Genomic DNA, 24,325 nt, shown 5'->3' with positions numbered 1-24,325 from the left:
ATTTGGCATAAAGTAAAGGCAGACAGCAAGGAGCTTGAATTAGAGGCTTGTGTTTATTCAGCAGCAGCCATCTTAAAACTACCTTCTGCCCCAGATGACATCATTAAAAAAGTTAACTGTTTCCTAATCTTTTTAAAGAGCTAGGCATAACAATTGAACTTGAAATATAGCATAAAAAACACACATCATTACATCTCTCTTCTTAAGTGTAAAACATCTAAGATGATACCAAGTGTTTCCATATTTTTGGTTTAATAGCTCGACCATAGCGAGAGAAAGTTACCGCTGTCTGATCATCAGTAAAATTGCTGTCAGGTTGTGAGTCAGTCCCAGCATTGTCACATGCTGATATGCTTACATTATCCTTGGCGTTCTCGGTAGGCTGTATATCCGTGTTCAGGAATTCTGTGCCATCATGCGCTTGTGCCTCATTTTCCTTGTTGTTTTCTTTTTCCAATGCAGTATCAGCAGCAGTGTCTGGACGAAGATGACACTTGTTTCTTCTCAATTGCTGTCCACGCTTGGTTTCAACTACATAAGACTTTGGTGAATTGCCTTCTCTGACAATTTGAGCAGGTTCCCATGTTCTCCCAGTGACTCTGTGTCTTACAGCTTGCCCGGCACACAGTGGAGGAAGAGGCTTGGTAGATTTATCAAAATACAGTTTTTGCTTTCTCATGTTTATGTTCCTCTGAGCTGTTACCCACTCATGTGTGATGGAACGAGGCTGCAAGTTATGTGGAGCAATAGGCACTGTAGTCCTCAGTGTTCTCTCTATTAGCAGCTGCGCCGGTAGGCATAAACCTTCAATGGGTGTTGCACAATAGTTTAATAGGTCTAAATACACATCGTGCCCTGATGATTGTGCTTTCTGTATAATGGACTTGGCTATGCCAACATACTTCTCTGATAGGCCATTGGCCTGTGGGTGATAAGGGCTTGTGGGTTTGTGCTTGATTCCCCATTCACGGAGGAAGCACTGGAATTCAGCACATGAGAATTGTGGCCCATTGTCAGACACAAGTTTCAAGACAATTCTTTCAAGACATGGAGTGTGTGAAGAACTTGTTCTTTACACACTCGTCTTGAAAGTATTGTCTTGAAAGCCCATATGACTGTTGACGCTTTTAGACTTCCCAACTCCACTAGTTCAAAGTATTTGCTGTAGTAGTCTACTATCATCAGGTAATGGATGACTTCAAAATGAAAAATATATGTAGCCAATCTCTGCCACACCCGTGAAGGAGCATTCTACGGTGAAAGAGGTTCTTTCACATTGTTTTTTTTTGAAATGTCTGGCAGGTGTCACACTTCTTTACAAGTGTTTCAATATCAGAATCCAGATGAGGCCAGTAGACCACCTCCCGTGCTCTGCGCTTACACAGAGTAATGCCCAAATGTCCCTGATGAATTTGTTCCATTATTTCTGCCTGCTGTGACTTAGGAATAAGAATACGGTCACCCATTATATGATATCCTCATGAATGGATAGTTCATCTTTCACAGGCAAGAATTCCTGCAGCTCAGGATACAACTTCTTGCGTTTTTCTGGCCAGCCATTGCACATGACACGAGTTAATTTCTCTAGTACTTTGTCCCGTTTGGTGTCTTGTCTTATTTTCTCCAGCCATGTCCCTTATTTTCTCTAAAATCTGATATTGGCATGTTCACTAGTACTGTATGTACCTGCTCTTCCAACTCGAGTTCATCCCTGGCTTCATGTCCTTCTGGAAACACCCTTGACAGGCAATATGCCATTGGAATTTCCTTCCCAGGCTTATACTTCACTGTGAGATCATAGTACTGTAATTTCATAACCATTCGCTGCAAGTGTGGAGGTGTAGAAGCTAGCGTTTTTTGTAGTATGTACTCCAACAGCTTGTGGTCAGTTTCTACAACTACTGGGCGACCATATATGTACTGGTGAAATTTCTCACATCCATTCACAATGACCGGAATCTCTTTCTCAATTTGAGCATAATTAGCTTGTGTCGTGGTCAGTGCACTTGAAGCATATGCCACAGGATGTCCTTGTTGAGTCAATACAGCACCTAGCCCAAATTGGGATGCATCCACTTGAAGCACGGTGTCAAAGTATTTCAGTATGAAATACTTGACACGGTGTCAAAGTATTTCAGTATTGGCCCGGGATGTTTAGTGATCAGTTTCTTCACTTTGTCAAAAGTCTTTTCCATGTTTGCATCCCAACACCAAATAGCATCCTTCTGAAGCAATGCACATAGCGGTGCTGTCTGTTGAGCGAGGCCCTGAGAGAATTTGGATAGATAGTTGAAAATGTCCAATGATGTCTCCAGTTCCTTTCTGGAAGCTGGGGCCTTCATGTTAAGAACTGCTGTAATCTTCTTTGGATCAGGCTTCAAACCCTCTTTGGTTAGTAGGTGTCCAAAATATGTTACTTCTCCTACACTAATTTGCATTTTATTTGGATTGAGTTTAAAATTTCTCTCACAACATCGATTGAGCAAAGCAGTAAGGTTTCTGTTATGCTCTACTTGATCCTTTCCATAGACCAACAAATCAGCGACTATTACTTCAATACCCTATAGACCAGCAATCAGTTCGTTTGATTTCTTTTGAAATATCTCCTGTGCCAATGCTATGCCGAAGGGCACCCTTGTGAAGCGCCATTGACCCACAGGGAAGTTGAAAGTAGTGAGGTAACTGCTAGCTTCATCAAGACGCAATTGCCAGTAACCAGACTGGGCATCTAATACACTGAACACTGTTGCTCCTACTAGCTTGTGTGCTATGTCCTCCATGGTGGGGAGTTTGTAGTGTTCTCTCATTATTACTTTGTTCAAATCACGTGGGTTGATGCATATGCAAATTGCACCTGTGTTCTTCTCCTCCACCACATAGAACTGGACGATATAATTATTCATTCTCTCACCACCAAGCAGGCGCACCGCGATGTGACTCTAACTGTGCAGACTCTGCAGCAGCATGGCTTCTCTGTCAACATGGAAAAGAGCCAGTTCCGGCCGTCCACCTGTATACAGCACCTGGGTGCAGTCATCAACTCCACCTCCTGCCAGGTATTTCTTTCTCCAGACCGGCTGTCCAACCTGAGACGCAGAGTGAAACACTGCAGCCTTGCCAGGTCGGTACCAATCATCCAGCTGTCCCAGCTCCTGGGGATAATGATATCGTGCCTGAAGGTGGTTCCCTGGGCTCGTCCCCACGCCAGGGAGCTGCAGTGGTTTCGGCTGCCAATGCAGAGGGCCAAGATCAGCAACTCCAACAGGCACGTTCGGCTCCCGTGGAAGGTGATCCGATCTCTGGCATGGTGGAGGTCCAAAGCAGTCCAGAAGGGCTGCTTGTTCAAGGAGCCAGAAAGACTAGTTGTCACCACGGACGCCAGTCTCCTGGGGTGGGGCGCCCATTGTCAGGGTCACCTAGCCCAAGGCCAGTGGACTCAGAGGGAGGCTGCTCACAGCATCAATTGGCTGGAGCTGAGGGCAGCTCGCCTCGCACTGTGAAGGTTCTCCGCACTCGTAAAAGGGGCTCATGTACTGTTAATGACAGACAATATGGCGACCAAAGCACATATAAACTGGCAGGGGGGCACTCGATCAAAGGCCCTCATGCTCGAGGCGGAAGCTCTGGGCAGGTGGGCGGAGCGTCATCTGGCTTCTTTCAGTGCAGATCACATCTCCGGCATCAGCAACCGGGAAGCAGACTGGCTGAGCCGCCAACGCATCGACCACTCGGAGTGGCGCCTGCACCCGGACCTGTTCCAGCAGATCGTGAGGAGATTTGGCAAACCGCAAGTAGACCTGTTTGCCTCACACAACACACATCTCCCACGCTTCTTCAGTCGCTATCACTCACCCCTGGGAACAAACGCACTGAGGTCAGTGTGGCCTCACGAACTACTGTATGCCTTCCCTCCACTTCCGCTCATTCCCCAGGAACAAGCTCCTGGCAGAAAAGGCAGATCTCATCCTGGTGGCTCCCTTCTGGCCCAGAAGGCCTTGGTATGCAGACTTGGTCAGTCTCTCAGTTCAGAGACCGTGGCGAATCCCTCAGGACCAAATCTCCCTCAGCCAGGGGGCAATCAGCCATCCAGAGCCCCAGTGGCTACAGCTAGCCGTTTGGCACTTGAGGGGGAACTCCTGAGGAAGCAGTTCTCTGACCAGGTCATTCGAACGATAGAGGCGTCCAGGAGGCCTTCTACTACTAGAATCTACGATGCCACCTGGGCTGCATTCTCATAGTGGTGCAAGGCTAGAGACATAGAGGCCTCATCAGCCTCGATTCCTCAGACCCTAGACTTCTTGCAGGAGGGTCTCGATAAAGGTCTTGCTGTCAGCACCCTTAGACGTCAGGTTGCAGCGCTGTCCACTATCCTGGCTAGGGGTTCCTCTCGATCTCTGAGTCAACACCCTCAGATTAAGAGCTTTCTTAAGGGAGCTGCGAACATCAGCCCACCAGCTGTTCACCGGTATCCGTCATGGGACCTTCCATTCGTGCTTAAGGCTCTGACGAAAGCTCCATTTGAACCTTTGCGCACAACCAGTCTACGCCACCTTACCATCAAAACTGCCTTCCTGGTGGCTATTACGTCAGCACGCAGGGTATCTGAGCTGGCAGCTCTTTCTGTCAGGAAGGATCTGTGCGTGGTTCACCCGGACAGAGTAATTCTGAGACTTGATCCGTCCTTTACTCCAAAAATTAACTATCTGTTTCACAGGACTCAAGAGATTATTTTGCCCAACTTCTGTCCCCATCCTTCTCACCCTAAGGCGCGTGAATGGCATAAGTTGGACGTGAGGTGAGCAGTGCGCACGTATGTAAAGAGAACAAAAGACTTCTGCCGTTCAGAGGCGTTCTTTGTCTCCTTTCTCCCTGTGTTCCTTGGCCACAAGGTCTCTTCACACACGGTGGGTCGTTGGCTACGTGCTTGCATTAAGCAGGCATATGAACACCAAAGCAAGATGGCTCCGTGCCGGGTCACCGCACACTCCACTAAGAGCGCAGCAGCTTCTGCAGCCTGGGCGACCCAGGCATCTATTCTTGACATTTGCAGCGCGGCCACATGGGCCTCCCCCACAACCTTCATTAAAAACTATAGAATTGACACCTTTGCCTCAGCCAAAGCCTCCTTTGGGAGAAGAGTTTTACAAAGAGTAGCTGAAGTTCCAGAGGCTTCCCCACCCTGGGACTCAATAGCTTAGGCATGTCCCACTATTGGACTCTCCGAGCATGCACTGGAGAAAGACCATTGGCTTACCTGAACGGTCGTTCTTGGGCACTGCAAGGAGAGTCCAAACCCGCCCGGGGTGTTGATTTCTCTTACACGATGTGACTGTATTGACTGTAACTGATTACAGGACTGTCTCCTTCGTTTTCAAACTGAGCATGCAGAGGCAAAGGGAGGTGTGGTCAACAGAAAAACATCACTCAGTCCAAGGGCAGATAGGCTGTGTTAACCCACTATTGGACTCTCCAAGCAGTGCACTGGAGAAGCTGGGCATTACACATGGTTTTCGTCTACATTTACCTTTCCTGCCTATTCTTTCTTTTGAGGGGAGGGAGGCCATTTAAAATTCAGAATGGATTTCAAGTAAATAAATTAAATTATTAAATTAAGAATGGCTATGAATTCAAGGGGCATTTTGATAAGAACACACACATACACATAAATACTAACCAGGAAATAGTGATAAGAGAGTCATTAATGCTCCCACTAGTCGATTAACTGGAGAAATATAAAACAGAACCTGAAAAGAAGCAGGGGGGAAAATAAATCAGTAGTATACGATCTGAAAAGAACCCAGAGTAAATAACTGAAGCAGTCAAACTACCCCCTTTAAAGCAGCAAGATATTTATATGAATGAGCTGGAAGGGACTTTGGAGGTCTTCTAGTCCAGCTCCCTACTCAATCAGGAGAACCTATACCACTTCAGATAAGTGACCATCTAGACTTTTCTTAAGAACATCCAGTGAAGAAATGCCCACAATTTCTGGAGGCAAGCTGTTCCACTAGTTAATTGTCTTCACTGTTAGGAAGTTTCTTCTTAATTCCAGGTTGCTTCTCTCTTTATTAGTCTCCAACCACATTGTTTCTTGTCTTGCTCTAGTGCCTTGGAGAATAATTTGAGCCCCTCTACTTTGTGGCAGCCCTTCAAATACTGGAATACTGCTGTAATGTCACCCCTAATTCTTCTTTTCTTTAGACTAACCAAACCCAAATCCTGCAACTATTCTTCATATGTTTTAGTCTTCAGACCTTTGATCATCTTAGTAGCTCTTCTCTGAACTTTTTCCAAAGTCTCAACATCTTTTTTGTAGTATGGTGACCAAAATTGGTTGCAGTATTCCAGGTGTAGTCTTAGTAGGTTTTATAAAGTGGTACTAATATTTCATGTGATCTTGATTCTGTGACTCTGTTTATATAGTCCAGGATTGTATTAGCCATTTTGGTGGCTGCTGCACACTACTGGATCATATTCAGTGATCATCCACTAGCACTTCAAGGTCCCTCTCATAGTTTTGAGCCAGGTCACACCTAATCTGTAGTTTTACCTTTTATTTTCCTGCCTATATGTAAACCTTGGTTTTTCTCCACATTGAAATTCATATCAAATAACTGTCTCAAACATCCAAAGGGCTTTAACCTTAGCACGCTTGTCTGCAATGCATTTCCCACAGCAGTTTTGGAGGCCCAATATAAAAAATACCATATGAGGTGAGTCTGTCCCCCTGTGGACGAGGGGCCATTGAAACTATAGTTCATGCCCTGCTATACTGCATTTTCTATAAGGACAGATGGATTAAATTTATTACACTTTACTCAGTAAAATATCTGGGAAACACTGATCATTTTTATGTGCAATTAGTGTTATCAGGTCCATATGAAATAGTTTTTCTGAATGTGGCCAAATTCTGCTATACTGTATGTAAAATTAGGCAAACTATCCACTGTTAATCCACTACCAATCACAATATATTATTCTGCCTTTTATTTTTATTTTTTACTATTATCATTTTAATGCTGTTATTTGCTGGTCTGTTACCATAATAAAGATTGGTTGATGATGATTGATGATGATCAGTAGTATCAATTTACTTATATTTAATATAGCTGTTTTACTCCGCCTCCTGTACAATAACAACCACAAACAAAATATATTGCAATCTGTGTTATTACTTCTTGAAAATTTATGAATCCAGACCTTATGACTTAAAGTACTGTATTTTTCGGAGTATAAGACGCACCGGAGTATAAGATGCACCAAGGTTTTGAAGAGGCAAAAGATGGGTAGGGAGAGAAAGTAGGTAGGTAGGTAGAAGGAGAGAGAGAGAGAGAAATACAGTAGATAGGTAGGGGGCGAGTACTGTGTTTCCCCGAAAATAAGACAAGGTCTTGTTTTCTTTTTACCCACAAAATATGGTTTGGGCGTTATTATGAGGGGAGGGTTTATTGTTTTGGAGTTGCCAGGCAGCTCCTCTCTTGCGAGCAGGCTCCCAAAGAGCCGAGCACAGCCTCATGGGTGAATGGCTGTGTTACGCTGTCGCAGCAGCGGAACACAACAGCCATGAAGCGACCACGCTCACGAGCAGCCACCTGGCAAACCCCCTTTCCAGCCAGTCACAGTGACATTCACTGACCTAGGGGTATCACCAAGCTGCATGAGCGCCTGTTCACCGCTGTCCGGCTCCTGCGGCTTGGCACCTTCAAAATGCCAGTGAATGGCGCTCTGCACTGCTGGAGATGGGGGTTGTGTGAGCAGCTGTTATGCTCCTGCTCGCGCGCCTCCCAGCCTCACAATGCCCTGGCCCAGCTCTCCCCTCAGAGCCAGAGCACCTCCGCAGCCACCGCCCTCACCATCACCATTCGCTCTGGGTGTACGCTCTATGGTTATGGGCCAACTGCCAGCAGAGTGTACAACCATAGAGCGTACGCCCAGAGAGGCCATTGCCGGAAGACTCAGTTTGGAAGCCGCTGAAAAAGGGATGCTGGGAAAAGGGATGGTGAAAAAGGGATGGTGGTGGTGGTGGCGGCGGCAGCGGAGATGCCCTGGCTCTGCAGGGAGAGCTGGGCCAGGGCATCGTGAGGCTTGGAGGCGCATGAGCGAGTGCGGAACAGCCACTTGTGCAATCCCCCTCTCCAGTAGTGCAGAGCACCATTCACTGGCATTTCAAAGGTGCCAAGGCACAAGAGCTGGATGGCAGTGAACAGGCACTCATGCGGCTTGGCGATATCCCTAGGTCAGTGAATGGCACTGTGCCTAACTGGAAAGGGTTTTTTCCAGATGGCTGCTCGTGAGCGTGGTCGCTTCATGGCTGTTGTATTGCACTGTTGCGACAGCGCAACATAACCATTCGCCCGAGGCTGTGCCCGACTCTTTCCCAGTGATGGTTAACCTTTTTCCTAAAGTGTGCCAAAATTGTGTGCTCGCACGCTGTCGTGTGTGCATATGTGCCCCCCACCTGCGCATGGGTGCATGACCCCCACCTGCACATGCGCACACGACCCTCTGTGCATGCATGTGTCCCCCCGTGTGGGAGTTTTCGCCCTCCCCAGACTCAAGACGCTTTCCTGAAGCCTGGGGAGGGCGAAAAACAGGCCCAATGGGTCAACAGGAACTTCGTCAACCGGTTTGCCCGTTGGGCCGTTTTTCATCCTCTACAGGCTTCAGGAAAGCTCCAGAGCCTGGGAGGGTGAAAAATGACCCAATGGCCCAACCAGAAGTTTGGGAACTAACTTCCGGTTGGCCCATTGGGCCTGTTTTTCACCTTCCCCAGGCTCTGAATGCTTTCCTGAAGTCTGGGGAGGGCAAAAACGCCTTCTCCTGGCTCTCCAGAAGGCCAAAAATCAGTTGGTTGGCATGCACATACGTGCTGGAGCTGACGGCTGCTGTGCCAGCAAAAATGACTCCACGTGCCACCTGTGTTATGTTACCATAGGTTCGCCAACATAGTCCTATCCCATTGAAGATTGAAGCTATGGATAGAGGGTATAATGTAGCTTTTAAAAACATAATCAGCTTCTTGTGTCATTATTTGCACAAATGTTCTAACTCGGTGGTCCCCAACCTTTCACTTTGGCTGCTGGGCTCGGCCTGGGATGTGTGAGTGGCAGGCGCATGCATGCGTGCACATGCCCCTTCGTCCGAGTGGCAGGCATACTCTCCACTCACATGACTACAGCTTTTCATATGAATGGAGAGTTCTTGCACTCATACACAAAGGTCTACTTGCACTTTGCATATGTGTGCTTGCTCATTGCTTCTGAGGTCTACTTTGAAATAGGTCATGGCCCAATTGTAGGCCATGGCCTGGTGTTGGGGAGCTCTGTACTAACTATTCAATGCATTAGCTGCATTATGATGGAGCATTATGAACCATTATGCAGCAATTTACATCAAAATCTAGTGGAGAACTTTAGACAACCAATTGTTGGAGTATATGTTCTGGAAGATAAGTGTTACTTTGTTATTAAAACTTTTATTTTGGATATACTTTTTCTAGATTCAATTGTAGAGTTTTATTTCTTTTATTCTCTATAATGCATATATTTTACATATTTATGTAAAGTTGTAAGATTTTTATGTAAGATAAGGCCCGTTATGGATTACATTCTCTTGATCAATAATCAGGGCCAACAGAGGATACATATTGTAGGCTAAACATTTGAAAGACCTTTGCTGTACCAACGTTTAAAATACCACTATAATCATGGCTCCTTCTCTATGTTTTGGGTTGGTGTCTTTTTGAGTGTTTTTGCTTCTGCAAGTGAGGAAGAAAGTTTGCTGTTTTGTCCAATGAAGTTTTTTCATTCCATTGTATGCCACTCAGAATCCAAAGAGTTAGGTAGTTTAAAAATCTGTATAATATATAAGTAACATATATCAGGTTGCCTATTAATAGTGGACATTTATATGTCTGTTCAGAGAGAGGAAGCAAGAGACTTAATTTCACTAGCAAACTGTAATTTATGGTAAGTTAGCAAATAAGATTGATGAAAATATTAATACATCTACAGCAAACAAACACAATTAGCACCTCTCCATCCTGGCTAACTGCATATTGGAATAATGTGGCTCCATAAGGTATTAATGAAATAATGTTAGTGAAGTCATATATTTTGCCTTTTAGAAAATAGGGGAATAATCTTACCTTCTTTTCTAGAAGAATCAACTTAAAAAGAATTAAAACCTTTAAAACATAAAGAAAGATAGATCTTAAACATTAGTAGTCCAGCAATATATTTGTAAGTGGCCCTATGCTTAAAGTATTCAAGTGTCATATCAATGTGCAATATAGATCCAGAAACTTTTCTTTTATTTACTTATATTTGTAACTACATGGTGCTTTCTTTAAGATTCAAAGAAGTGGAAATAATTATGTACATTTCAATTTTATAACATACCTTGTGTCTAAATTGAAGAACCAGATCTCGTGGGGACAGGCCTAAAAACAATGGAGAGGAAAATGGCACATTTCAATAAAAGCAACTAACATTTAGAAATCTTCTAAGTAAGAGTCTTACCTGTTTCCATTTACTATACATATGAATTCATTCTCTGGGGTAGTAGTAATGCAATATTGTGAATTGTTATTTAGATAATCTCTCTTTGTATAAAACATCAAAACTTTCACAGCCTATGATTTCTTACTTTGCAGGCAAATAGATGAATGTAAAGAGTCTTTATAAGCAGCAAGAGTGAAGATCTGCCTCATTATTCATTTTACTATGAGAAGCATCCTTAAGTACTGGATTTTTACCACCATTAAGAAAAAAATATTTTTATTGCATTGTATGTCTTCTTTGTTTAGTATTGTTTTAAAACATGGGGCAGGTTTTTGAAGGAAATATCAACTGACAATACTATTTCTCATCACTGACCAATATATTATTTACTTACTATAATGAATATTTTAGACAAGATATGACTTTTTTTGGTCATTTGTATTTTCCTTTGTATAAACTTGGTGCAATAACTTTCTTTATATACTGTAAATTAATTTGGATTCATTATGCATTAGAGAAGCTTGCTGGCACTATGAATGAAAGAAGGAAGAAGAGGATAAAATTATAGTGAAAAAAGTTGAGTTATTTTATTAGTCCTCAAAAGTGATTTGGATTTTAACTTTTCATATCAAGTCCTCCAAGAGAAAAATGGGAGAAAGACTGAATAATCTGTTTCAATAACACATGTTTAATACTGTGGTTGTGATTTCTAAAAACTATTTTGTAAGAAATTCATCGGAAAGAAATTGAAATGCGAAAAAAGAAGTTGAAATGAACATAAAACCTAATATTTTATATGATACATGACACACAAATTATGACACATTGGTGCTTGACAAATGGGAAAGATAATCAAAATAACTGGTAATTTTTTTCAGACTTACATGATTGGCATTAAGCTTTATATGTAATAAAATATTTATAAAAATTGGAAGTGTTATGTTATAATATATAGCTTACCAAGATAAACTTGTGACCCTTCCAGTGAGCTCCCTCCCAGTGAGCTATTCATGTGCTCATAAAGTTCCTGAAAAACCATAAAATGTTGAAAGCATGAGCATCTTGTTTTAAAAGTAACTTTAGGGGGGAAACGAAAAGGTCTACTTTATATAAGAAAAATCTACCAAAATACATTTTCTAAGAGATGTAACATTTTTTGGAGTCTCTAAAGATATAGTTATCCATCCTTTAGAATCCTGGGGTTCAGAACTGCTTTAGATATAGCTTTAACGGAATTTTGCAAAGATTTTATATACAATATGCTATTCTACAAATAATGTGTGCATATAGCTTTCAAAAATATCACTTAGCAATAGTTTCAGTAACTTTTAGAGGGAGTATTCTCAAAGAACAATAACTCTTTTTTAAGCATACAAAACTGGCTGTCAGATTCTTGCTAGAAATTGCCTTCTAGCTTACTAACAATAGACACCAGGTTGGATCTCTGTTTCTCTTTTGTAAATAACAGGTAAGAGGAAATTAACATTTAGCAGGCCTGAATTACAGGGCTATGTGAACCCTGTCACCCCCAGCTGACATTTGCATCTTCTTCCTTCTGGTGCTGCTGCTCAGGCACACTAAGCTTGGCCCTTTACAAAGCAGCTGGTGTTGCACTAGGCCTTCTTCTTAAAGCTGTGACTTTCTCATACGCCTTTCAAATTAGACAAGGGCCATATGCAATTTGGACAAGGATACCAACTTCCAAAGCAGATTTTAAAGCTCTGACAGAAAACAGGGCCAGCAGAGCACAGGGTGGCAAGACCAGCAGAGGTAGCAAAGTGCAGATGGCCTAGAGGGCAAAGATGAGGGAGATAGGCAGATGGGAGTTGAAGAGTCCCTGTGGTCATAAGTGCAGATGGGCTGCCAAGCACTCAAATTTTAATCATGTAACTGTGGAAGCATTGCAATGATCATAACTCTGGGAACCAGGCATTAAGCAGCACTTATCAGTACTACTTGTCGTTGAACAACCAGTCATTAGATGAGGACTATCTGTGTTACAAAGAATATAATTAAGATGAACCTTCCATTCTATTCTGAACATGGATTCTGGTAAGTATATATACTCTTCTATTAGCAATGGCTCCTCCATTACACTTTTAATGTTACCCACCCTTCCTCCCTCCCCATTCTCTTTCATAATCTTTCAAACAATTGTACTTTTGTATATTTAAAACATACCTTAAGAATTGAAATTTGTGAGAAGTCTTTCTCTTCAAAGTAGGCATGTGTAATTAGCTGCAGCTTAGCTTGAAGTAGCCCATATAGAGGCTTGCAAGAAAAAGAGCATCATATTATATCAACAAAGACAAACAAGGAGACAATAACAACAGGATCTAGTCATTAAAAACAGTTGAATTTGAATAATCTGAATACACTGTATATTCTTCAAGCCATATATCATATACAGTTGCAACTAATTTATGAATATGAATTAGAATGGTCAGTTATTACATACAGTATCATATGGGTGTTTTATCTTTAGGGTGGACAAGATAAAAGATAAAACACCTGGACAAAAACTGAGCAATGTGTATATGCAATACAATGCAGCAAGCCAGGTACAGATCTGTACATTGAGGAAACAAAACAACCACTTCATAAGCACATGGCAGAACATAGGAGAACAAACATAACAGGACTAGATACAGGCCACTCTTTGAAGACAGCAAAGTCCACACTTTTGGACAGAGAGGACCGCTGGTTTGAAAGAGGAGTCAAAGAGGCCATCAATGTCAAAACTGAACAGCTCTCTCTCAACAGAGGGGGAGGGATGTGACATCATCTATTGCCAATCTACAACACAGTCATTTCAAAAGTTCCAAGAAGGCTCCACACTCATTTGCACCAATCATGATGATATAGTCAGGGGACTGCAACCTTAAACACTCAAAAAGCCATTTGGACCCATTTCCCACAGAAAAGAAAACACAGGGAGCCACAAAACCTGGGTGGGTGTGGCCAACTCAATGTCACTCCCCCCCGACACACCTACCCAGGTTGAAATGGGTCTCTCTCTATCTATCTATCTCTCCCCTTCCCTCCCTCTCATTTCTGTTTTTCTCTCTTTTTCCTCTCCCTCTCTTCTTTCTTTCTTTTCTTTTTCTATCTTTCTTTCTCTTTCTTCCTTTCTTTTCCCATTCTCTCTCATTTATTTCCCTCTCTCTCATTCTCTCCCTCCAGCTCTCTCATTTCTCTCCCACTCCCTTCTCTCTCTCTCTCTCTATCATGTTTCTCTTTTTCCTCTCCCTCATTCTCTCCCTCCATTTTCTCATTTTTCTCTCATCCTAGGGCCCCTAGTGTTTTCTCCACATTGGCTCATCAGGCTGCTTTTTGCGATTCCACATCCTTTGGGGACAGCACATCACCAGCCACGGTCCCCTTTGTTTTGGCTCAGGAAGGAACAGCTGCCACCACCGCCAAATGCAGGGAGGGAATAAGCTATGGCTCTCCTGTGCAGCGTGGCCAGCTACTCATTTGAGTCTACAGTGGTGACAGCGGGAGGAGTTGCCACTGCCGCTGCCATAATCCTGACTCAAGAAGATATCCTGCTTGTGTGTGCATGTGCAAGAAAGATAGAGAGGTAAGAGAAAGAAAAGGGGAGAATTCTCTCTCATCTCTCCCCTTCCCCCTTGTGAGGAAGGAGGCGAGGGCTGCCTTGAGTGCAAATGTGGCACGAAGGCAAGTACAGGGCTGCTTCGCTCCTGTACTAAGGCTCTGGCCATCCCCTTGCCGTGTCCGTCCCACCCCGCAGCTGTACGGCCAAGCGTGGCAGGTGCTGGAGCCCGAAGTGGCGGGAGGTGAGGGTTGCCTTAAGCACAAATGGGGCACAAAGGCATGTACAGGGCTGCTTTGCTCCTCTACTAAGGCTCTGGTGACCCTCCTCCTCTCCCCCTCCTTTTCGTGAGGGGGAGAGGAGGTGGTGAGGCCAGGAAGGTGTGCACGAGCTGGGAGACCCTCCTCAAGTGAGTGGTTGGCTAGGCCAAAGTGCAGCAAAGGTGTCCATGAGGCAAGTGGGTGCTCACTTGAGGGTCTCCCCGCTTGTGCGTACCCGCTTGGCCAGGGGGTTGACACACACAAACACACACACACACACACAGCTTTCATTGAAAAGCATTCTACGAGTGGTGAAAGTCATGGCTGGGTGCTATGGGCCTGTCCCCTTTTCTGTTGTCCCGTCATCCTGGTTCCCATCCTGCCAGTCCTCGTGTTAATGAGGCCGGTGTCGGCCGTGGCCAGGTTGGGCCAGTGTCTCGGGGTGGAAAGCAAATTGCAAATCTCCCCAAGTGATCAAGGCATGCCCAGCACCAGCAAGGACTGGAAGAACTCCAGCAAGAGGAAGCACCGGAGAATCAGCTCCAGCCGCTCTCCATTCCCTGCCATCGCCCTTACCTTCTCAGGCCAATGATTGGGGGGGAGGATGAGGGGGGGCACCCAGTGGTGGGATCAACCAACAGGGAGCCAAAGCAGAGGGCCCTAAGAGCTGCATGCAATTTCAGAGCTGCAGGTTGCTGACCGCTACATAGATACACCTTTAGGTGACGTTAATGACTTGCTAAAATAATGCAAATGACCAGCTGTCTGCAAGGAGTGTACATTTTTACATTTCTCACCATGCAGTCAGAGCTGAAGAAGCTTCTTGAATGAGAAGCAAAACATCTTCAAAGAAAAAAACCAGAAAGTTCAGTTGCCTCTTGAAAAAGCACTTTTGAGACATCTGGCTTTCAAAGCAACACTGGTTCTAATTGTGCATAAATCTATGGTGTTTTTTTTAATATGCTTTTATTCAAAACATTAGATAATAATACAGTAAAATATGGGCAAAGTACCTCATTCTATTTCATTAAAAAAACTGGTATTATAAAAGAATAATAAACTGGGAGACAAGACTAGGGAGACAAGTATTTAGATTTAAATTAATTGTGAAGAACATTGCATTGTTTTGCCTAATAAGATTCCAATTCCAAACTCTATGCTTCAAATTAATCTTTTCATAAACTATTTCTTCATATTCTGAACGTGCGCGAATACCTGACAAGTAATAAATTTTCTTCTTACAGAGAACAATGTATACTGGACACAAGGAGAGAGAAATACTCCCTCTGCTGGCTCTCCTAAAGTGGTAAAGACTTTTGTGGAACCCTTCATAGTCTTTAACTGGCTATACCAATACTGATCAGCCTTACATTTCATCAACTTTACACTTGCACCATCAACTTTACACTTTACAGCTGGTCAGCTCTTAAATCTCAATACTTTAACAGTTATGTTGAAAAGTATAGTAGTACGAGCATATCCAGTTGGGTTGCTCTTATTTAATTGTTTATAAAGAGTACTTTTCTCTGTCAAACAAATTCTCTGGAAAGGATACCTTTGATGCAGATTTCAGTTCATGCAATTATTCATATCTAAACTAAACATCCAAAACCAAAGTATCATATGTTGTCTTATCTCTTACCAGCTGACTTAGAACACATACACTTTTCTGTACTGTTTCTCGAGTAATGTCTGCTTGCCGTACTTTCAATGCCTTAAAGGAACAAAAATTAAACTTAAAAACTTTTCTTTACTTATTTCCATTTAAAAGCAAACTTTTTTTCACTAAAATATGACATTTATTTACTAATTTAAGATATCTAGAAAAAATAGTTCAGTAGATTAGCAATTTGATCAAAGGCAAGATCCATTTTACTGGAACAGAAAGAATATAATAGGGAAATATTAAAGTATTAGAAAAGTCTCATCATGGAAAGCTACCATGGACTTGTTTGGAGTTAATGTTATGGGAACCCATTGGTTTCTTGTTTCTGTCACCTTTTTACTCATTTTATTTTCTACAAAATAAATCTATTCGGAGGGTATTATTAATTTGGAACTAGAATACTGTCAGGCGTGCCCCATTCAGTATCCAAGAAAGAAAACTCCCAACTCCATTTGAGTAGAGATAAAGGTACTTTTACTAGACATAAAATGAAAGCAGCTGAAGAAAAGCAAGATCTGAGATAAAAAGGCGTGAACGTGTACATACCAAATGCTTACCCAGAACCCTCCCCGCAATTACCCCAACCCAATGTCCAATCTGCACTCCCAAAGGTGTCCTGTGGGGTGCATCTTCAAGTGGCCTCATTCCATTGGTATGCAGAGACAGTTGACCTTGATCAAACCTAAACACAAGCCATCAGCATGTGTAGAAGTTAGTGAGACCAAAACTCCCTTCATAAATCTCCTCCAGCACCTTAAATTCCCCTCCCAAATACCACAAGCCCCCATCCTTCCTGTTACTATGGCAGCCGATAGCAAGCAAGCAAAGTAGAGGCTGACATTGCAGAAAGGACATCATCCCTGGAGAAAAAGATAAAACAGACAACAACAACAACAAAACAAATCACAACTAGCGTTTATCAGGATATATAGTATGGAACTTTTACAAGAGTTTAGGAGCTTTGACATTCAGACTTATTCACCCACTCAGCATGGGATGGAGGGAAATGTTTCCAGGCTACCAAATCCAGGATTTCCTTAACCTCAAAATGTTGTTCTTCTTCAAAAAGGAGGAGAACAGGGGGTGGGGGTTGAGGTGAATGCATTAAAGATGTATATTCCGGTTTTAGTAAGTTCACATGGAACACGGAATGGATTCTCCTAAGGGTTTTTGGCAATTCCAATTGCACTGTGACAGGATTCACAATTTTAACAATGGGGAAAGGACCCACATATTTAGGATCAGGTTTCTTCGATTTCTGGGTAGTCTGAAGAAACTTAGTGGACAAGAACACCCTATCCCCAACCTGATATTCTTTTGGCTTTGACCTTTTTTATCAGCTTGTTTTTGCTTGGTGAGCTGCGTCTAAGGCTTTGCAAGTCATACGCAAGAAATGTTGAAGCTGATCACTCAACTCAAATAAAGATAGGTTCTGTGGTTCCTCTCTAGGCAATTCAGGAATAGGTACAAAATCCTGGCCAAACGCTACTTTATAAGGGGTCATTCCAGTACTGCTATGTACCGAATTGTTGTGTGCCACCTCTGTATAGGGCAAGAGGTCAACCCAATTATCCTGTTGATAATTGACATAGCATCTAAGATACTGCTCTAGAACCAAGTTAGCCCTTTCACAAGCCCCATTCATCTGAAGATGGTGGGAGGAGCTTAGACACTGGGCGGAGCCTATTAACTTCAGGAACTCCTTCCAGAAGAGGGAGGTGAATTGGACTCCCTATCTGAAATAATACGTTCAGGAACTCCAAGTAACCTATACACGTATAAAATAAACAGTTTAGCCAGTGCTTTAGCTGACGGAATCTTGGAACAGGGAACAAAATGCACTTGCTTGGAGAACAAATCTGTGATCACTGGGACAGTATTTCCCAGGCTTTCTGGTAACTTGACAATAAAATCCATCAATATCTCCTTCCACAGTGCACCAGGTCGGATGACATTTTGAAGTAGTCCTTGAGGTTTTCCTAGGTCGCTTTGCCGCTGCACAAATGGGACAAATAGCAATGTAGGATTCTATGTCTTTTTTCAGAGAAGGCCACCAGAACTGACTTTTAATCAAATGTAATGTCTTCACGAAACCAAAATGCCCAGCCATTTTTGAGTCATGGGCCTGTTGGAGGACAATGCTTTTTAGACTAGCAAGAACATATGGCTTGGCTCCTACCTATGCAAGGCCATCCTGCATGGTACACTCATCGGAGTGTAGCTTGAACCACTCATCAGATGCAAGGCTTTCCCTGAGCCTTTTCGTCAAATCAGTGGGCACCTCTAAATCCACTTTCCCATGGCTCCTCATGACACCAGAGCAGTTTAGGGAGTTTTTCCCCTGGGAGGATTTCTATGCTGCAATTGGAGGTGCGGTGGGGGGGGGGGGGGAGCTTGTGGGAAGCCAAAAACTTTTTTGAGGTCCCAATACTCTTGGAATTCTTTCCTCTCCCTCAATTTTTTCATGCAAAAAAGCTGCTAAGTCCATAACAGCTCTGGTTAGGTGGAAAGTCTTTCCTTCCACCTCTATTGGCTTTGCTGAACGGTTACGTAGCCACCCTTTCCACAAGTTTACCTGGGGGTTCCATTTCCGCAGCCAAGGTAATCCCAGTATGAGGGGCTGGTCCATCCCCGGCACCATGATGAAACTCAGGGATTGTTGGTGGTCTTCCTCCACATCTCCACCGGTTACAAAATGGGCTGCCCCCCACTCCCCACAACTGACCAACTGGCAAAAGGCAATGGGTTCTTTCAGTTCTCAGACTTAAACCCATTTTTTCCACCACTTCAGGGCTAATTACGCATCATGTACAGCCAGAAAATAAAATGGACCAGCATCTTCCCATGGGCACCAGTCGAGGGTACTTTTAATACTACTGAGAATACTACTGGTCATGGGGCTCGAATGGGGACTTACCAAGGGATTGGAGTCGGAGTCGGTTTCACTTTCTTCCAAAGAAGGAGGGGGTTCCTTCTCCTCCTGACCTGGAGGAAGGACATCAGCAAATTCCACACCTTTCAGGGTGGTTTCACGGCGATTCCCTGACTACCGCTCAGGTTTCCTCCCTCCAGCCGAAGACGGTTTTGGGTCAAGCTTAGCGTAGCAGTCAGCAGACCGATGCCCCTCTTTTCCACATCAGAAATGCGCATTTGACCTCAGCTTGGTAACAGATCCCCTTTTTCTGCTCTTTGTGGCTCTTTCAGTGTGTGTGTGTGTGGGGTCTTTGTCCTGGCTGCTGCCTCCACGGTATCGATTTCTGGCTAGGTCAATCTCCACATCAGCTGCCAGCACATACCAGTGTTGTAGGTCACAGATCCCCCTCCTGTTCACACAGCTCTGGTACACATCATGATGTAATTGTCCATCAACGCTGCCTGGGACCACCCCCGCATATGCACAGATAGCTTGTGAAACTCCTGAGTGTACTCTGCCACAGACCTCCTCTCCTGGGTTAAGGTTTTCATCCTGGTTCTTGCCTTCCTGCCAGGCAGCCTCTGGTCGCCGGTGTCAGGTAGTCATAACCCCTGCCAGCTTTTCCTCAGGATCACTCATCTGTCCCACTCCCAACTCCATTTGAGTAGAGATAAAGGTACTTTTACAAGACATGAAATTAAAGCAGCTGAAGAAAAGCAGGATCTGAGAGAAAAAGGCATGTACATATCAAACGCTTACCCAGAGCCCTCCCCGCAATTACCCCAACCCAATGTCCAATCTGCAACTCCCAAAGGTGTCATGTTGGGTGCATCTTCAAGTGGCCTCATTCCGTTGGTATGCAGAGATGGTTGACCTTGACCAAACCTAAACACAATTTATCAGCATGCGTAGAAGATGGTGAGAGCAAAACTCCCTTCATGAATCTCCTCCAACACCTGAAATTCCCCCCCCCCCCACACACAAATACCACAAGCCCCCACCCTCTTCGTTACAATGGCAGCTGATAGCAAGCAACCAAAGTAGAGGCTGACAAATACTTAATCATTTCCTATACAGTATATAGAACTCTGATCCTACGTTAAAACTATTCTAATTATTATGTTAATCCTTTGAATATAAATGACAGATGCAACTACATTGGAAATTAACTTGATTTTATAAATTACTAATTTTATTGATTTATAAAAGGACAAGATATCAAATAGCTCGCATAATAAATGAAGTAGAAATTCTCAGAAAGTAGTAATACATTGAGTGATTTCCAGGGAAACTATGGTGAACTTAAGATGGCTATATGAAAGCAGAGCCAAGAACATTATAAGAATCATCTTATAATGGCAGCAGAGACTTTTAAAGGATACTAAATTTGCAAACCTAACTTTCTAAACCCTTCTGGAATTCTCACAGTTAACTATTTCTAAGCTATTAGAGATCTTCAGAATAACAAGTTTAAAATTTCTACTGTGAATCTGGGTGAATCCTCAATGAAAAAAAAAGTTAATTATAAATTTAATAATTAAAAGATATTATGACATAAACAATGAAAACTAACTAAAAATGATCTTAGAAATTATCAATGGTCCAGATAAAATTGAAACATTGAAACTTTCAAAATAATATTTTGGAACTAATTATAAAACACAAATATTTTTTCATGGGAAATATATTCTGTTTTGGTTTTAGGAGATTTATTTATTTAGTAAATTTATAGGCCGCCCAATCCCGAAGGACTCCGATATAACATACATAAGCAATGTTGTACTTTGAAAAATTGGAATGCAAAGAGGACTAAAGATTTTAGGTAAAGATACGTAAGACTGTAGGGACGCAGTGTAGGGATGTGGTGGCTCAGTGGCTAAGACGATGAGCTTGTTGATCAGAAAGGTTGGCAGTTCAGCAGTTCGAATCCCTAGCACCGTGTAACGGAGTGAGCTCCCATTACTTGTCCCAGCTTCTGCCAACCAAACAGTTCGAAAGCATGTAAAAATGCAAGTAGAAAAATAGGGACCATCTTTGGTAGGAAGATAACAGCGTTCTGTGTGCCTTCGCCATTTAATCATGCCGGCCATATGACTATGGAGACGTCTTCAGACAACGCTGGCTCTTCAGCTTTGAAAAGGAGATGAGCACTGCCCTCTAGAGTCGGGAACAACTAGCACATTTGTGCAAGGGAAACCTTTACCTATATAAAACTGTAATATACAAAATATTATGACAGTAAAAATCCTGAAGGAGACTTCTGAAGAATGGAATCAGAAAATAGTAGTTACAATATCCACACTGTTAATAATGATGGCTGCTTCTATGAACAGTTTATATCCAAAAGATGTTACTGAAGAAAACTCTGATGTAGAACACATTTTATCTGACAAGTAGAGATGGTATCGAAAGTGTATTTACAACTGCCAGGCCAAGAGAAATATTTATAAAAATATATTTGATTGGATTTGTAAATGAAATTGAGTGAGAATTTAAAATAGAAATACAAATGACAAATCAAGAGAGTGATCTTGGTTTTTTTTCCCTATTTGATTTACAAAAGAGCTTTTTAAAGTCTTGAAGAATTTTGTGAGATGGACAAAGAAGAGAAAACAAATGTCAAGAAAATATTTGAATGAATTAAAATTAAAACAGTGAGAAATAAAGGAAGGAATATAGAGTGGGTTTTCATCAAGTTTAAACAAATTATGTTGTTACTTGTGGCTATCCTTTATGGACTTTCTGCTGATACCAGGACTGAAAAGATGATGTTTTATAGATAGATAGATTGATTGATTGATAAGAATTGGGACATGGGATGAGGAGATAAATGTTTATCACTTTAAAGAGATGAAATGTGTTTACACTTGTGATCAATTATCCTGTGGACGGCTAATAAATTAAACAAACAACAAACAAATATTGCAATATTTCTTTATATTAATTTTATTTTCTTCCTTTTTTGCACTTTTTACTATTTATTTCATTTTTGTTCAAGTTTAGTTTGTATTAATATTTATTATTATAATTCTTAATACAAATTACATCAAAGTAGGAATATATCTACAGGTATCTAAATCCAATGATTTTGAAGATAAGATAGTAAAAACAAAAAAATACCTCTGCACTTTCTAAAGAATTTCTAGAAACATGTAATCATTATTCAAACTACTTATAACTTATAGGTCAAAGTCATTGGCTTTTATCCCACAGGGAATAGACTAATATATCAGCACTTTTGTGATTATGTGACTAAAGAAGCTGGATATCCAATGCCACAACAAGTAATAACACATTATGCCTTTATAAATCTTTAATGAGATTTATAAGCTAACTTTAATTTCTACCTTTAGAGAAAGACAAATTAAATGTCTGAATGCAAGTAGTTTTTTCCTTTGCCAATCTTCTAGTTGTTTGTATGTACAAGTTTGCAGGGAGCCCCAAATGATCAGATACTGCTGATAGGTCTGAATTATCAAAAATACTGGTTTAGCATTTAAACAACCATGCAGATATCTATATATATAAAAGCAAAATACTACTCACACATCACAAAATCTCAAAAATCTAAGGCCTACAAACTTCAAATTTGCCACCTATGTTCCTCTTGGCTTCTAGGTGCTCACTAAGAAAGGATTTTTCTAAATGACCATCAGAGCATTAGTATTCCCTATATTATTATTAACACGCTCTGATGCTGAGTTCTACTCCCCCTCCCAGCCTGAAAATAAATCTTTCAAATGCAAAGCACAAGCAGAGGAGAGGCGTTCCAATTTCAGTTTTACTTTCACAGCAGCAAGCAGCTTTACTACAGAACAGTTGAGTTAAGCCACATCCAGGCTGCTTCCTGTCTCCTTCTTGCTCACACAGCAAATAGTGTTTGAGTTTCCAAACACATCTCTCTTACATACTGACAGGACGCTAGCCAGATGAATACTGATGTATGCTGGTTGGCAGAGGCAGATTTTTCGCCCCTTATTTTCCTCCTCAGTTCAGATGAATCTGTTCCTTCTACTGTAACACTAGTTAAAGGGAAAAGAGGCAAAAACACTGAAAAAGATTTACATATGCAATTAGGAAAATACAAGTAAGGGAAGTTGCACACAAGTATCGTAAAACCCATCCCCAAGTCAGTAGACAGGCTGTAAAAAAGTATACATCTAATAACCCCTACGCTAATCAGTCACAAATGAGATCAATGCCTTGGACTAATAAGTACTTGTCTAGTTTAAAATATGAACCTCAGATTGATTACTCCAGGGATAAGGTTGTTGATGTCAGACCTCTGTTACCATGTGCCTGGTGCCATGCTCTAAAGTGGCAGGATGAGAGTCCTGGGATGTGCTGCCGTGGTGGCAAAGTCCATCTTCCTCTCCTTCAGCCCTCCCCTGAACCCTTACACAGCCTTCTCACCCACCACCATCCAATGGCAATGTACTTCCTTTCTGCTGTCCAGAAGTACAACGGATGCTTCCAAATGATATCTTTTGGAGCCAGAGAGGTGAAGGAGGGAAATTTTATAACAACATTCAAAGTGCAGGGATGTATCACAGGATAGCGAGTATCATGGCAGGGCCTCAGCAGCAACCTTCATTTTTCCAGATATACTTTGTTGGTGATGATGACAATGAGAGGGACATCCATTGTGGAATCTACCAGGCCTCAATCCACAACTGGTTAGCCAATTGCAGAAATTGCTGTGTGAACACAACAAATATATTCTGGAACTTAGGGCTACTGTTGACTCTGTTCCTAAGGGCCACAAGGATTTCCAAGTGGTGGAAACGCCCATAGGAAGTCTTCTGGAGAGCACCAAGGTCATTTCAATGCCCCCACAACTACAGAAGTGGCTGTTCTCATTGTTGGCCAGGATTTTGAGAAAAGAGATATTGTTCTCCACAGCAGGGACAACAGTGAGATGTACCATGCCTATGACGCTCTCCAGTACCCTCTAATGTTCTGCCGTGGAGAAGATGGCTATTACATCAATATACCTCAGTGCGAACCAAACGCCAAGATTCATCTCAAGAAGTCCATGTCTGCTGCTGCCTTTTACAGCTACAGGATAATGGAGCGTTATGGTGAAGAATGCTACCTACTGCTGCTCCAGTTCCGTAATGAATCACGGGTATCCAACTGGCTAGTTCAATATCAAATGAACATGTAAAAACCAGTATACAATATACAGTCCTCAACTTATAACTGGTCTCTTAACAAATGGTTGAATTTATAGCAGTTTTTTAAAAAGCTACTTTAGACTTATTGTTGCAATTATGACTACTCCCTTCCCATCCTAGCCACATGATCACATCTCAGTTACATAGCAACTAGTTGGCCAGTTGTAGTGTTCAACAGTCAGGTGACTACAATTTTAACGATTTTTTGGCAAAGGATTGGAAAATGCTAGGATTTGCTTAATGATCACAT

General features: G+C 42.3%; 1 protein-coding gene across 2 annotated transcripts in view; it reads right to left on the bottom strand.

Annotated features, from left to right (window-relative positions):
* Positions 1–24,325, bottom strand: part of AVL9 (AVL9 cell migration associated) — a 147,310-nt gene that overhangs the window by 73,922 nt on the left and 49,063 nt on the right. For both annotated transcript variants that reach the window (XM_087713057.1, XM_014054255.2), the window contains exons 4-9: positions 15,961–16,032; positions 12,684–12,773; positions 11,463–11,529; positions 10,401–10,441; positions 10,148–10,186; positions 5,675–5,744 (exon numbers count right to left, since the gene is read on the bottom strand). In XM_087713057.1, the coding sequence (XP_087569183.1) occupies positions 5,675–5,744; positions 10,148–10,186; positions 10,401–10,441; positions 11,463–11,529; positions 12,684–12,773; positions 15,961–16,032 (379 nt within the window). The remainder of the gene's footprint in view (positions 1–5,674; positions 5,745–10,147; positions 10,187–10,400; positions 10,442–11,462; positions 11,530–12,683; positions 12,774–15,960; positions 16,033–24,325) is intronic.

Source organism: Thamnophis sirtalis, unplaced genomic scaffold, assembly GCF_051295495.1.
Source record: "Thamnophis sirtalis isolate CommonGarterSnake01/CBP01778 unplaced genomic scaffold, rThaSir2_p1.2 scaffold_4, whole genome shotgun sequence".
In the NCBI taxonomy this organism is placed as follows: Eukaryota; Metazoa; Chordata; class Lepidosauria; order Squamata; family Natricidae; genus Thamnophis; species Thamnophis sirtalis.
Note: the sequence above shows the minus strand (reverse complement) of the source record. Positions and strands in the feature narration are given on the sequence as shown.